The following is a 15,068-nucleotide window of genomic DNA, read 5'->3' as shown; positions in this document are numbered from 1 at the left end:
TCAGTGAAAATACCCTGAGTTCAACAATCTGTAGTATCAAAGGTATCGTCCCTTATAAAAAATATCTTCGGCTTCCTATTATTTAGGACTTCCATTCATCATCAGGAAATCAAAAAAAAGTAGCTTTTCAACCTATTTTGGATAAGGTGATGAATAAAATTGAGGGATGGCGAGCAAAGACTCTATCTCAAGCTGGTAGAACTGTGCTTATTAAAGTTACTGCAGCTGCAATTCCATCTTATACAATGAGCACTTTTATGCTTCCTATTTCCATCTGCAATGCATTGGATAGAAGCTTTAAAAATTTATGGTGGGGATTTCCTAAAGATAAATCTAGAAATCTTTCTCTTAAATCTTGGAGTTCTATTTGTATGCCTCACAACCCAGGAGGTTTGGGAATTCGAGATATGAAATCAACTAATTTAGCTCTCATAGCTAAACTAGGTTGGAAAATTCTTAATAATTCTGATAATATTTGGGCGCAACTTCTTCAAAAGAAATATATCAGATATGAGAATTTTCTCACTTCCCTTCCTACTTTGGCATCTTATTTCTAGAAGGGTTTACAGAAGTGTAAATCCCTCATACAATCAGGTTCTTGTCTACAAGTTGCTGTCAATTCTGATTTTGATATCTAGACAACTCCATGGGTACCTACATTACCTCATTTCAAGCCTCTGCCAAAATTCCTACATCATCGGAACTTGCCAATTGCACTTATATCAGAATTTATTATTCCAGGATCTAATCAGTGGAATCAAAGAGTTCTTAATTTGATTTTTGATAGTACCTCAGTCCAAGAGATTGTTAAAGTCCATATTTCTTCACCAATACAGACTAAATATTTGTGGATTTTTTCAACTTTAGGTCGATTCACAACAAATTTTGCTTATCAAGCAATCCAAAGCAATATGCAAGTCAGTTACCTTTTGCCTGGAACTTCTTCTACCTTTTGAAAGAATATTTGGAAGTTAAATCTCAATTATAGATTGAGGCTTTTTATCTGCAAAATAGCTTGGAATTTACTTCCAACTAAGGAGAGATTAAATTCTGTGTTTTCCTCTATAGATATTGTTGTCTATCATCTATACAAATATGGAGAAGATTCAATCCAACATCTATTCTTTAAATGTATCTTTGCTAGAGTAATACGGCGCCATTTCTCCTGGCCAATTGACTCAATGGCTTTCAATTTCACCAATATGTTGGATTGGATTAAAGTAATTCTTTCACCTAGATCGACTCACAAAATTCCGAAAGAAGACTATCATTGTTTCCAAATTTTTGCAACAGTGACATGTGATTTACTTTGGTCTTCCCGCAACAAGGCTTATCATGAGGATCTTTCCTTTGATGCCTTTCTATTGGCTAGGAAAGTTTTAAAAGTTTCACAAGAACATATGGTGGCATGGAAATCTATTTCCAACCCAATAGAAGAAAAGTGGATCCCTCCTCCACCTCAATGGTTCAAGATCAATTTTGATACGGCCATTAGAGATACTTTTTCGACATAAGCTGCAGTATGTCGGAATCATTTGGGACATATTCTTAAAATAGACACCAAGACTAATTCACCATGTCAGCCAAATGAAGGTGAAGCTCTAGCGGCAAATCTTGCTGCTTCTTTAGCTATTTCTCTAAATATCCAAAAGTTTATTCTTGAAGGAGATTCACAGATTGTTATTTTAGTTCTTCAACATCCAGATATTTCATAAGACTGGCGAATCTCTTCAACCATCCATAACACCATTGCCTCAATCCCTGCTGATACTTTTTGGTTAGCGAGAAAGGTTAATAGAAGTGCAAACTTCTGTGCTCATTATATAGCACATTGGGTCGTAGCCAGGGTCACAGCTGGCAACATTCCCACCTATCCGCCCCCTATCCCTTCAATCCGAATAGTTAGTGGGAAGGATCCACCTCCCTATTAGTTTTTTGGATACCTTATTTATTATATCTTTTATTGACTTTGTTTTCTGTTAAGCTTTGGTATGTCAAGGCTTTAGTTTTGTAATTCCATTTTCAAGTATCAAAAAAAAAAAAAAAAAAGTACTAGGTAGTGACTTTAAGCCCGAAGGTACAAATCTCTTTTGACTTTAAGGTACAAATCTTTTTTTAAAAAAATAAAAAATAAAAAAAAAATTCTCTTTTTGACTTTACTTACGTGTTATTCTTGTGTAATTTAAAAAAATTAAGTGGTTTTTAAAATTATTATTTGATCAAAATTCAATAGTGATCAATCACAAGCCCAATGATAATTTTAAAAATAACCTCATTTTTAGAAGGACACAAAAATGGCACATGAGAGACTTCTAATGTGACAAGGTCTTCGGAGACTAAAAAAAAAAAAATTATTAAATACAATTTTTCCTGGCAGCAACAAGTTTTACCACCATGATTTTTTTTTTAAAATAAAAAATAATGATTCTCTCTCTCTCTCCTCAATCTTCTTTTCTCTCTGACCTGTTTCCTCCATGGAAATTGCTCACTGCTCAGCTCTCTCGATCTCGTTTCTCCTCTCCCACTCTCTCTCTCTCTCTCTCTCTCAGAAAACAACAGATCTGAGTCTCGTCTCTCTCTGATTCTTCCTCTAATCCGAAAATAAAAATCCAAATTTGATTCATGCCCCCCCTCCCCCTTTTTTTTTTTTTTTTTTTTTTTTCTTTTTTCCTAAGCAATAGGAAGGCTAGGTAAGATAGTTGAGTTACTTGAGTAGGCAAAAAAAAAAAAAAAGCATGATCAATTTTCATGTGAACATCGATCTTTGAATGGGCAGTAAGAGAGAGACCCCACCATCCAATTATTATGCAATAATACACATACATTATATATATATATATGAAGTATACTGTATATGGATAGTGTTGAAGATACGTTTGTCGGGAAGTAATCATCCGATTGGTAATTAATTATGTCATGATCGAACACAACAACTGAACGACTAAAACGAGGAAAGAGTGAAACATGGGGTGTCTGTAAAAATTGTTGGGTTAGAATTTTATTTTATTTTTTTAGTAGTGGAAATGAATTTACATAGAAAAGTAAAACAAATATATATATATTTTAGTAAATTTTTTTATTTGAATAGTAATAAAAAATTATCAATTTAACATAAAAAGTAAAAAAAAAAATTAAAATATTTTGAAGTTGATTATTTTTTAGAAAAATTAAAATAAAAGATGGGACTCCAGGTACATTAATATTGGTACTATGTGGGAGTGCAATAATTCACCATGCCATATCTTTTCGTTATCCACGTAATTAGGGTTTAAAAAAAAAAAAAACCATGTTCTATATATAATTGTCCACGTGCCATCAACTTTTATCATATGATCAATGCATGAGGACTTACTGATCCATTAATTGATACCTTATCTAACTTTTCTTTGTATACGGAATTGTTGGCTTTTGGTTGGACAGAAAAATGATATTTTATATTTTTTATATATTAATGTACTTTTTTTTTTTAAATTAATCACTGAATTTATAAGACCTACAATATATATATATATATATATATATATATATATATATATATATAATGTATTTATATTATGTCTCGATTGGATAAATTAACCTGAAATCATCAAGAAGAATTATCCAATTAAACTCCATGTTAATAATTAGTTTCCACCTTAAATCTCAAGAATTTAAAAAAGTCTTCATGTTGGACAAAAGAGGAAGGAAAAAAGAAAAGAAAAAAAAGAGCTAAAACTATGGTGCGGACTTTCGCGCTATTCAGTCATAACTCTACGGGAAGTGGTTCTTGCACTCACAGTGCACAATAGGTGCACAACACTAAGACACAATGAAGTGGGGCTCAATGTGTAGGCTCCACTTCATTGTGTCTTGTTGTTGTACACTTGTTGTGCGCCGTGAGTATTTTTCTCATTTCGCAGGAAAGGAACGGCCCTTAAAAGTTAGGGACGAGAGTCCTAAATTTTTAAAAACCTCTAAATTTTGTAAATCTTTTCCTAAATTTTTAAAAACCTCTAATTATGAGTGGAGGGCCAACTTGTAGTAGGTAGAAGAAACACACGATAGAAAGAAAAACTGAGGAGCTACCTTATTCACAAAAGGCAGAGTTTTTTAGGCAGTCTTGTCAATTTTTCTCTATTATATTATGAAAAAATTGAAGTTTCTACTCTCTCTCACAGATTCAGCAAAACAGAAAGAAAGAGAACACTATTTTTCACACTCTTGTTGCAGCAAGTTCCATATATACCCACCAGTGACAAAAAGCACCATTTGGAATTAGGCATACGTGTCGTAAAAAAAAAAAGTCATTACTGTAGTTTTTTTAATGATAAGATCTAGTTTTAAATATTTTATAAAAAAAAATAGAGAAAATAAAGTTTGATCTTGACTATTGAAAAAATAACAGCACCTATACATGCTACAATTTTTTTATAGCACTTAAGCTTAATCCATACACACGAATCATACGTGATTCGTTATCAAAAGGCTGAACCGTTATATCTCGTTTAGTTTGATGTAGAGTATGGGTAATAATTTGTGTTCCTCTGTCGAGTTCAAATCGTATTGAAACATAATATAAGATTATATAGATCAATCATAGTTCGACTCATTTAATTAAATAAGTTAAATTCATCAATCAAACCAGTTAATTTTATATTAATTTCATGTACTCAGTCGGTAGGCAATATTTAACTCATTAAAAACGTGCATAATGTTTTAATTACACCCAGTAAGCAGGTACCTAAGATTCAACTGATCATAAAAAAAAAAAGTTAAATAATATTTAATTACACGCCATGTGAAGCGCTTGCTCTTTAGACTTTAAGGACGGGTAATGAAAGGCCACACTGCTAGCCTTCATTAGACCCATATATATAAACCCCCGGCCCCAAAACCATATATACCCGCCAATTCTCACCTGTGCAAACACCAAGCTCCCCAGCATTAATGGAGTTCATTACTTCTTGGGCCATTGTTTTAGCTATGGCATGGCTAGCTGCTCTACTACTCTTTTTCCCCTTTCGATCCCACAAGCTAAAACTTCCACCAGGTCCCAAACCTTGGCCCATCATAGGCAATCTAAACCTTATTGGCCCCCTCCCTCACCAATCCCTACATAAATTGTCACAAAAATATGGACCAATTATGCAGCTTAAGTTTGGCTCCTTCCCAGTTGTGGTTGCCTCATCATCGGAGATGGCAAAGCAATTCCTAAAGACATATGATCGCATCTTCGCCTCTAGACCCCAAACTGCCGCCGGGAAGTACACCACTTATAACTATACCGATGTCACATGGGCACCTTACGGACCATATTTGCACCAAGGGCGTAAGATACTTATGTCCGAGCTATTTAGTTCAAAAAGACTCGAGTCCTACGAGTATATTCGTGTTGAAGAAAGGCGTGCTCTCTTCTCACGCCTATTCGCCTTGGCCGGGAAGCCAGTCACGGTGAAAGAGCATATCTCGCGGCTCACTCTAAGCATTATCAGCAGGATTGTATTGGGTAAGAAGTATTTCAGTGAATCTGAATATGAGACTGAAACTTCAAAAGTAAGGCTCAAGGAATTCCAACAAATGTTGGACGAGCTGGTCTTGCTTAATGGGGTGTTGAACATAGGGGACTGGATACCCTGCCTCGATTCCTTGGACGTGCAGGGATACGTGAAGCGAATGAAGGCTGTGTCCAAAAAATATGATCAATTCTATAACCACGTTTTAGATGAACACACGGCAAAGAGAGAAGGAGTGAAAGATTTTGTTCCAAAGGACTTGGTGGATTTTTTATTGCACTTGGCTGATGATCCCAATAATGATGTTAAGCTTACCAATGACAATATCAAGGCGTTGACTCTGGTAAGGCCCCATTTGTTTCGATATAAAATATTACACACTCTCTTCCTTTGCGGCTCTTCTTTGATATTTCTCTCTTCCTCTTAATTCCTCAATTAATTGTAATGTTATTTCTTGTTTGACTTATATTTAAGTGAAAAATATTAAACCAAATTTGTTTTTGTTCATTGATATATATATATATATATATATATATATATATATATAGGATCTCATAGTAGGAGGCACAGATACCGCTGCGACTACAGTTGAATGGGCAATGTCGGAACTCCTGAAGCAACCGCACCTCATCAAAAAGACCACTGAAGAGCTGGATAGGGTTATTGGGAAAGACAGATGGGTAGAAGAAAAAGATATCCCGCAACTTCCTTATATCGATGCAATTATGAAGGAAACAATGAGGAAACACCCTGCTGCCGCAATGCTTGCACCGCACTTAGCTCTTGAAGATTGTAACATAGCTGGTTATGATATTCGTAAAGGAAGTACAGTCTTCATAAACGCATGGGGTATGGGAAGAGACCCTTCAATATGGGATGCACCGGAAGAGTTCCGCCCGGAGAGGTTCTTAGGAAAGGCCATTGATGTGAAGGGACACAATTTTGAGCTATTGCCATTTGGTTCAGGAAGAAGGATGTGCCCTGGTTACAGCCTTGGACGGAAAATGATTACCTCTAGCTTGGCTAACATGTTGCATGGATTTGAATGGAATTTGCCGGACAATACGAAGGCAGAAGATTTGAGTATGGAGGAAGTTTATGGTTTGGTTACATCTAGAAAGCTCCCGCTAGTTGCAGTCATGAAGCCACGGCTCCCACTTCATCTTTATTAGTTGTCACTTTTAGCTAGCACGATCAATTATCCATCTTGTATCCGCTTTTTTTTCTTAAAAGTAATGCTACATATCATCCCCTTGTCCTCTTTTTGTCCTCTCAAATTTGATGTGGTTCTTAAAATCACCATTAAATTTATGATAGATCATTATTGAATTTTGATCAAATGGTGATTTTAAGAGCCACATCAATTTTGGGAGGATAAAAGATGGACAAGAGGATGATGTGTAGCATTACTCTTTTCTTAAAGCTGTTTTGTGTGATATTGGCTCTCTACGTACGTGGTTATGCTTTTAGCCTTTTACATGTTTTAATTATGATTGCGTTTGAATAGTGAGTTGCCACATGGTCCCATATGCATGGTTTGGGATTCATTGTAAGCGTGTAGATGGTATGCTTAATTACAATGTATGTGTGTACAAATATTATGAATGGTCGTGCTGTAACACTACGAAAAAGCGAGGCTGTGGTTAAGGTGTTCGACAGAAACTATCTGAGAAGCAGCAGGTGGAGAGAAAGAACAGCGTTGGTCGTTTTAGGATTTTTATACCATATAGAGTTTCATAGTAAACTGGAAGATATAGAAAGAAAAGTAATACTAAAAGGAAAACTCGTGATCTCCTTGATTCTTTTCAAAATTGATATGATTTTTACAATCATCATTGAATATGTGACAATTAAATCATTATTAGATTTTGATCAAATAATAATTTTAAATCACATCAACTTTGAGAGGACTCAATAAGGATCAAGGTCCTCCTTATAGCATTATTATTTTCATAATATTTGATTTGATTACAAAGCTCTATTTATAAAGCTTTACGAGTGATTAGAATAATTTTAAATACAAAAATTTTTCCTTACCAACTAAGATAGTAATGGATGTTAAAAGTCTTACATTGGTTTTTTATTAGGCGGTGAGACTGTACTACATAGGTGATTTTAGGGAGTTTTTCAATTTGACTATTCATTTTAAAGTGATAACGAAGATGTGACTAACGTATTTTTCAGATGGTTACACCGTAACTCAACGACAAAACAACTAAAATATTACCGAAGAAGAACTCCCCTCCACTACCCAACTGTTCGGACAATATTGATTATGAAAGGTCATGTGAGGGCAAAGCTTTGCCCAATACGATTTACATAGTTTGGCCTAAAGTCTGTTTTTTTAATCTTATAAACACATAAATCCTTAATCCATGTATATAATACAATGTTAGTATTATAAATGGGAGAAATATAAAGACTTAATTTCACTTCTCTCATAAACTGAATTCATGTTTGTGTTTGAAATGATAGATTAGGTGTGACGTGAGCCAAAAAGAGAAAATAAGAAGAGGTCGTTCACGTACAATCTCGATCGATCGAATGGCATTCGAACTAGACAAGTTTTCAAAGATTTAACATGTCAATCAAAATGCCTCGATCACAGGCTCGTTCGAAAGGTGTTCGAACAATGTCATCAAGGCACTTCAAGAATTGAGTTTCATAATTGAATCTTTAAGATATTTTTATACTCTAAGAATTTGTTTGATACAACTGTGCTATTTCTGTGAACTAAATAAGTATACTTTTTCCTCCAATTTTTTTCCTTCCCGTAATTGGAATGGAAGAATATTTGACTAATTCCCCAAAGTCAAATTTGGAAAATTGGAGAGGGTGTTAATTTTTGTATTCGAGCCGAGTCGAGTCGAGTATTGAATGTTCAAGTTTGGCTCATTTAATTTTATTTCGAACACTAGTCGAACAAGATCTTATCACCAAGCTAGATATTTTGTTCAAGCTTAGTTCGTTTAATTTTATTTCAAACACGAGTCAAACTCGATCTTATCACGAACCGCTCAATTAACTTATTCTCCATTAATGATTGCAATTTTTTTAAAAAAGTAAAAGAATATAAATAATATTTGAGCATTATTGCATGGTCCATTGGAAGCATTGGGCTCCGTTTGTTATGGTCCGTTTGGGTGTTGGATTTTTAAAATCAGAATTAAATTCTTGTTTGGTTTGAAATTTCGAGACAAATAAAATATGTTTGGGTGATGAGTAGAATTTAAATTCTCTTTGAAATTGTGTTTGGGTGCTGGATTTTTTAGATTGAAAAGTAGTGTGGAATAATGGTAGAAAATTATTGGAGGTATGAAAAGTTATGTATAATGAATGGTGTTATGAAAAATAATGTGGAAAAATGATAAAAATAATAATTATTTATTATAAAAAATTATTATAATAATTAAACAATTATTATTTAATTTTTTTTTTTTTTGTGAATAAAAGATTTTATAAGGCTCAACTCAGCAACCAATACACTCCAGTGAAAACTGGAAACAACTCCTGCATAGGGACAACAAACCCCTAGCTAGGAAACCAAGAGAGAGAAAAAAAAAAAAAAAAAAAACACATCAACGACATGCCTACTGCTTCCAAGAACACAGTAAGCAACATCATAATACAAAGACTACCAGAACCTGCTATTAGTAGACACAATCAACTAAAGCGAGCATCCAAAAAACAAACACCCATCTACAAGATCAAAACAAAGAAATCAAACCCCCATCAATCCTCAAAGACACATAGGACTCACAACATCCCATCACTCCAGAGAATGCAGATTCCATTTAGCAACAAGGTTCATAAACTTCCTGAAATGGCTGATCTTCCCTTTTGCTACAATCTTCGCTCGAGCTTTCCACCTAACACGAGTCAAAATTGCTTCCTCCATGCGTGGAGTGTTATTGTGCAAAAGGTCGTTCCTCTGCTTCCATATATGGTACACAGTAGCTCCAAAACACAGTCGACCCAAAACTGCTCTTAAACTTTTCCCCTGCATCACCTTCAAGCTCCAGACTACAATATCATCCCAATCCAAAGGCACATTCTAAAAAGAACACTCAGCCATGATTTCAGTCCAAATCCGCTACTGAAACTGCATCTAAAGAAAAGATGCTCACGGCTCTCTTGAGCTACATAGCAGAAAGGACAAAGAATCTGTCCTGAATAAGCCCAGCAACACATGCGTTGTTTAGTGATTAAAGCATCCCTGAAAACTAGCCAAAGCATGAAAGAATGCCGAGGGATAGAAACAGGAGCCCAAACAATCTTCCACCATTCTTATTTAATTATTATTTGGGTTACGTTGAATGATTGGAGGTTGTATTATATACATGGCTTAATTTCAATATTGATTAAAAGATTTTATGGCTCGCAATCAAAGAATATTACTATCGCTCCATATTTTTTTAAAACACCCCAATAACTTTATTATTTTAATTTTTTTTTTTTAGCTATTCATTGTTACTATTCTATTTAAATAATATTTTTTCAGATTTAAGAATTTTTTATTTTTTGTTTCTTGTTTTTGATTTTTTGCTTTTTTTTTTTTGTTTTCTCAAAAGAACTGCAACTCATAAGGACAATGCAAAATTTTCAAATAAAAAATAATACCACCTCATCGGGAAGAACTCAACAAAGACGCTGATAGACGCTATAGCATTTCTCATTACAGAATCCGTCAAACTCAAAGGCAACACTAATTTTTAGCCTCGTAATAAAACAAAACAATTTGAGCCCTTTGTCTCTGTTGGACCGGACCAGTTGGGTTGGGTTGGGTTGGGTTGGGTTGGTGGTACATATCAATGAATTCAATTAATTGATCACAGCCTCCCCTCACTTATTTCCAGACATCTAAAGTACGTTGTTTCTTTTTCGCTTATATATATCTGAGCCTCAATTAGAGCACTTTCTTTTATTTGTATAATGTATTTTTTAAAAAAAAATTAATAACTTATTAGATATAAAATCACTTATCACTTGATCTAAAGACATGAAATAATAAGATTTTAAAAAAAAAAATAGAAATAAGTTATATAAAGATTAATGTGAGAACATAATGCAAAAAAAATTGTTGGACATTGAAGACTCGCCAAAGTATAATTTTATCTATTATGCACAACACAAACAATGATCGAGAATCTGTTCATTTTGAAGACTTTTCATATTTTTCTAAACATTCAATTCAAATAAACATTGGAGAAAAAATTATTCACGTTGGACTAATTTCATGATCGAATGTAAAAATTGGACTTTTAAAAATAGTAAATAAGTAGGACTTTTCAAGAATTTATGATTTTTTTTTAAATGTGAATAATGAGACTTTCAATTTGTAATTACTTTTACCATGATTGAGGACCTTAGTTAAAAACTATTTATTAATTTTTTATCATATTAGAGTCTTAAAGTTGTTTTGGAAATAATCTTTATTGTACAATAATTAAGTGGGTACATATCTTAATTAAAGAGTATTTTATTAAATTTTTACTATATTAGAACCTTAAAATACTTTTTGAAGCATATAAATTTATTATATAATTATTAGTTAAGGGCCTAAGACGACTGCCGAAGTCGTCAAGCCCCATGTCGGTGAGAGAAAACAAAGCTAATTTGAAGAAAAAATAAATAAATAGAGGATTGATCCTTGTAGGGGTAGTTCGATCGGCTGGAAATCACGCCTCAATAAAGTAGAGGTTGTTTGTTCGAATCTCTTTTTCCTCTCTTATGTAGACATGTAAAAAAAATAATAATATAAAAAAAATGTTAGCCACTCACATTGGTAGAACCCATGTGAGTGGAACCTACATACATGGATCCCACCAATATAAGTGGCTGGTGATCAGTCCCCATATGGCTATTCGTTTCGTCTATAATGGAAAATGACCATTCGCTAGCTGTAGGCAACCCGATGGGGAGTACGTGGCCCAATTCTTGATCGAACATGTTTTTCTTTTTTACACTAAGCTTGATAATGATAGGTTATGGCTTGGTGAACATGTTTCATTCTTTTCTTGTTTTTCGTTGTTGTTGACCGACCTAATTGTACTATGTGGCCAATATCATTTATATGGTTTTGTGTTTTTTTAAAAATAAATAAAACATAAAAAACAAAAGATCGAAAAAAGATAAAAGTGGTCCATAATTGTGCTAGGAGTGGCCAATATCATTTCTCCTGTCTTTATTACCTCCTCCAAAACTGACACTCAACGCATTCAAAGATGTACGTTCACGTAATGGACGAACTTTTGAAAAGAAAGAAAAAATAAATGAATTCGGAGACGAAGAGGGAATTTTGACAAAAGACCAACAAGAAGAAGATAATGGGAGAGAATCTAAAAAATGTTAAAAACCCATAAACCAAAATTTAGATGGAAAGGAAACCATTGAGGAAAAAGAGAGAAAACCTTAATTTACCTACCTATGTGGATTGAAGAAAATGAAAAAGAAAACCTTTTAGAGTGAAAAGAGCTTTTGATTGTACGTTGCAAACTTGCGGTCTGTCCACGGCAATTCTTAAAGAATTGTCGTGGATCAGAATCCCCTCATGCTTTATAAACACCAAAACGCACCTCGATTCAAACCGAACTCAACAATCCCAAACAATGGAGGCTCTTGCTTGGGCTCTTAGCGTAATGGCATGGCTAGCTGCCCTTGCCTTCCTTTCAAAAATACTAACCTTCAAACGCCACCAACTGAAATTAGCACCAGGTCCTAAACCTTGGCCGATCATCGGCAATCTAAACCTTATTGGTCCTCTCCTTCACCAATCCATTCACAAATTGTCACAAAGATACGGGCCAATCATGCAGCTCACGTTCGGGTCGTTCTCTGTTGTGGTTGCCTCATCTCCTGAAATGGCAAAGCAAATCCTAAAGACACATGATCATATCTTTGCCTCTAGACCACAAACTGCGGCAGGGAAGTACACCACTTACAATTACACCGATATCTTATGGGCACCTTACGGACCATATTTCCGCCAGGGCCGTAAAATATATATGTCCGAGCTCTTTACCTCAAAAAGACTCGAGTCGTATGAGTATATTCGTGTCGAAGAAAGAAAAGCTCTTGTCTCTCGCCTATTTGCCTTGACTGGGAAGCCCGTTAGGGTGAAAGAGCATCTCTTGCGCCTCACTCTAAGCGTTATAAGTAGAATTGTATTGGGTAAGATGTATTTCAGTGAATCCGAATCCGAAACTTCAACAGGGACGCAAACGCCCAAAGAATTCCAACAAATGCTTGACGAGTGGTTCTTGCTTAATTCGAAGTTGAACATTGGAGACTGGATTCCGTGGCTCAATTTTTTGGACTTGCAGGGATACGTCAAGCGAATGAAGGCCTTGACGAAAAAATTTGATCAATTCTATGACCACGTTTTTGACGACCACAAGGTAAAGAGAGGAGTGGGAGATTTCGTGCCAAATGACATGGTGGATTTATTGCTGCAGCTGGTTGATGATCCTAATACCGTTGTTAAGCTCACTTATGACAATGTCAAGGGCCTCACTCAGGTATACGTTGACCTTTCTCGGGGCTTTTTTCTTCTTCTTCTTCTTCTTTTGTTTGACTTATATTTGTTAAATCATTGCTTTCTCTACAGGTTTAAAAACCTCTTGCTAAAATATTTAATTAAAATAAAAGATAAATTACACTTAAACAAGTGAATTATGTAATTGAAAAGGGGTGAATCGATAGAGTTAATGTTCAAACTTAAGATCTAGATTTTTACTTTGAAACTATGTTAAATTATCACTTATTTCAAAATTTTAAACTAATATAAATGAATAAATTTAATCAGTTAATTTATAATAAACCCATGAACTACCATTCACCAAACCACTTGGGAGTAAACCAAGTGCGACTAGACCACCGAATCATAGGTTTCAGATTACAGATTAAGATTCTCTACAATTTTAACGAAATTTTAGATTCTCAAATTATGTGAATTTTGGCCTTTTTTACATCGAACGGTGTGAAAAATGCTACATATTAAACATATGACATGTTATCGAGGCAACAAAAAAAAAATCATTCCAAAATGTTTTTTCTTCACTTTTGAATAAATGTTTTTTCTTTACAAAATTAAAAGACAGTTTTTTTGCTCAAGGCTTTAAAGCTTTTACACAACATAAAGTGTAAAAATCTGAATATATATATATATATATATATATATATATATATATATATATATATATATATATATATATATATATATATATATATATATATATATATATATATATATATCATTATTAACTTGTCACATTTTTAATATGTAGCACTATTTTTCATATCGCTCAATACATGAAATGACCTAATTCACATAATTTGAAAATTTACGATTTTAAAAAAATTGTAAATGATCCTCAGATTAAACGTCTTATGGCATAGATATTAATAATCTTTTTTTTTTTCTTGGTTCATCATGAATATCAGGATCTCATGATAGGAGGCACGGAAACTTCTGCGAGTACATTGGAATGGGCTATGTCCGAGCTCTTGAAGCAACCGCACCTCATTAAAAAGGCCACTGAAGAGCTAGATAGGGTTATAGGAAAAGACAGATGGGTGGAAGAGAAAGATATCCCAGAACTCCCTTATATTGATGCAATAATGAAGGAAACAATGAGAATACACCCTGCAGCCGTAATGCTAGCACCACACTTAGCTCTTAAAGACTGTAACATAGCTGGATATGATATTCGTAAAGGAAGTATAGTTCTCATAAATACATGGAGTATGGGAAGAGACCCTTTGATATGGAACGCACCTGAAGAGTTCCACCCAGAGAGGTTCTTAGGAAAGGCAATCGATGTGAAGGGACAACATTTCGAGCTGTTGCCATTTGGCTCCGGGAGGAGGATGTGCCCTGCTTACACCCTTGGACTAAAGATGATTTCTTCAACCTTGGCTAATATGTTACACGGATTCGAGTGGAAATTGCCAGACAACATGAAGCCGGAGGATTTGAGCATGGAGGAAGTTTATGGTTTGACAACATCTAGAAAGTTCCCACTTGTTGCTGTCACGAAGCCACGACTCCCACCTCATCTTTATTAGTTGTGATGGTGGACCATCTAGGGCCATGTGGTTTGGCCGAATAAGTGCTCTTTTACTTGAAGCGCAAGCAAGTTATTTTCTTTTCTTAATTTCAGCTTTGATAGGTTCAATAATGGGCATGGCCCTATATTTTTTAGGGTTAGTAGGGTTTGTTGTTCCTTAGCGATTTCTATATAAGGATAAGTTTGTAAGAATTTGATCATTGATTGAATAATGAAGTTTGCCCTACGGCCTCTTTCTTCTCTTTTGTTCTTTAGTTTCTGCATGTTCTTTAAATTGTTATTCTAAGGATTAAGGATTTGTGGTTTCATCGGCTAATCCCACGGTTTGCTACATCAATTGGTATCAGAGCCCAAACCGACTCCTACCACCATGCAAAACCGACCTAGTACTCAAGCGACTCCTACCCCTCCGTCCCCACACCAGCATGATGATCTTAACGACATTCTGGAACGCTTACAAGCCCTGTAGGTTGCGTCTGAATCCCAACAACAGCCACTAAGCGCAGTC

The 15,068-nt window shown here is 34.7% G+C and overlaps 2 protein-coding genes across 2 annotated transcripts; both read left to right on the top strand.

Moving 5' to 3' along the window:
• Window positions 1-4,926: 4,926 nt before the first annotated feature.
• LOC133858020 (trimethyltridecatetraene synthase-like) lies at window positions 4,927-6,714 on the top strand. Its single transcript, XM_062293431.1, has 2 exons — window positions 4,927-5,835; window positions 6,041-6,714. Exons 1-2 carry the CDS (start codon window positions 4,927-4,929, stop codon window positions 6,662-6,664), a joined length of 1,533 nt encoding a protein of 510 aa, XP_062149415.1. The 3' UTR covers window positions 6,665-6,714.
• A 5,114-nt stretch (window positions 6,715-11,828) lies between these two features.
• Window positions 11,829-14,805, top strand: LOC133856637 (trimethyltridecatetraene synthase-like). Its single transcript, XM_062291698.1, has 2 exons — window positions 11,829-13,009; window positions 13,935-14,805. The coding sequence occupies exons 1-2, from the start codon at window positions 12,101-12,103 to the stop codon at window positions 14,556-14,558; spliced, it is 1,533 nt and encodes a 510-aa protein (XP_062147682.1). The 5' UTR covers window positions 11,829-12,100; the 3' UTR covers window positions 14,559-14,805.
• Window positions 14,806-15,068: the final 263 nt, after the last annotated feature.

Source organism: Alnus glutinosa, chromosome 14, assembly GCF_958979055.1.
Source record: "Alnus glutinosa chromosome 14, dhAlnGlut1.1, whole genome shotgun sequence".
Taxonomy (NCBI): domain Eukaryota; kingdom Viridiplantae; phylum Streptophyta; class Magnoliopsida; order Fagales; family Betulaceae; genus Alnus; species Alnus glutinosa.
The sequence above is the reverse complement of the archived record's forward strand: the minus strand, read 5'-3'. Positions and strand labels throughout refer to the sequence as shown.

Bases quoted from the DNA above. Each gene is read 5' to 3' on its own strand.
- LOC133858020 (XM_062293431.1), top strand. From the start codon at position 4,927: ATGGAGTTCATTACTTCTTGGGCCATTGTTTTAGCTATGGCATGGCTA. The intron at 5,836-6,040 runs GTAAGGCCCCAT...ATATATATATAG, and splicing joins ATATCAAGGCGTTGACTCTG to GATCTCATAGTAGGAGGCAC.
- LOC133856637 (XM_062291698.1), top strand. From the start codon at position 12,101: ATGGAGGCTCTTGCTTGGGCTCTTAGCGTAATGGCATGGCTAGCTGCC. The intron at 13,010-13,934 runs GTATACGTTGAC...CATGAATATCAG, and splicing joins ATGTCAAGGGCCTCACTCAG to GATCTCATGATAGGAGGCAC.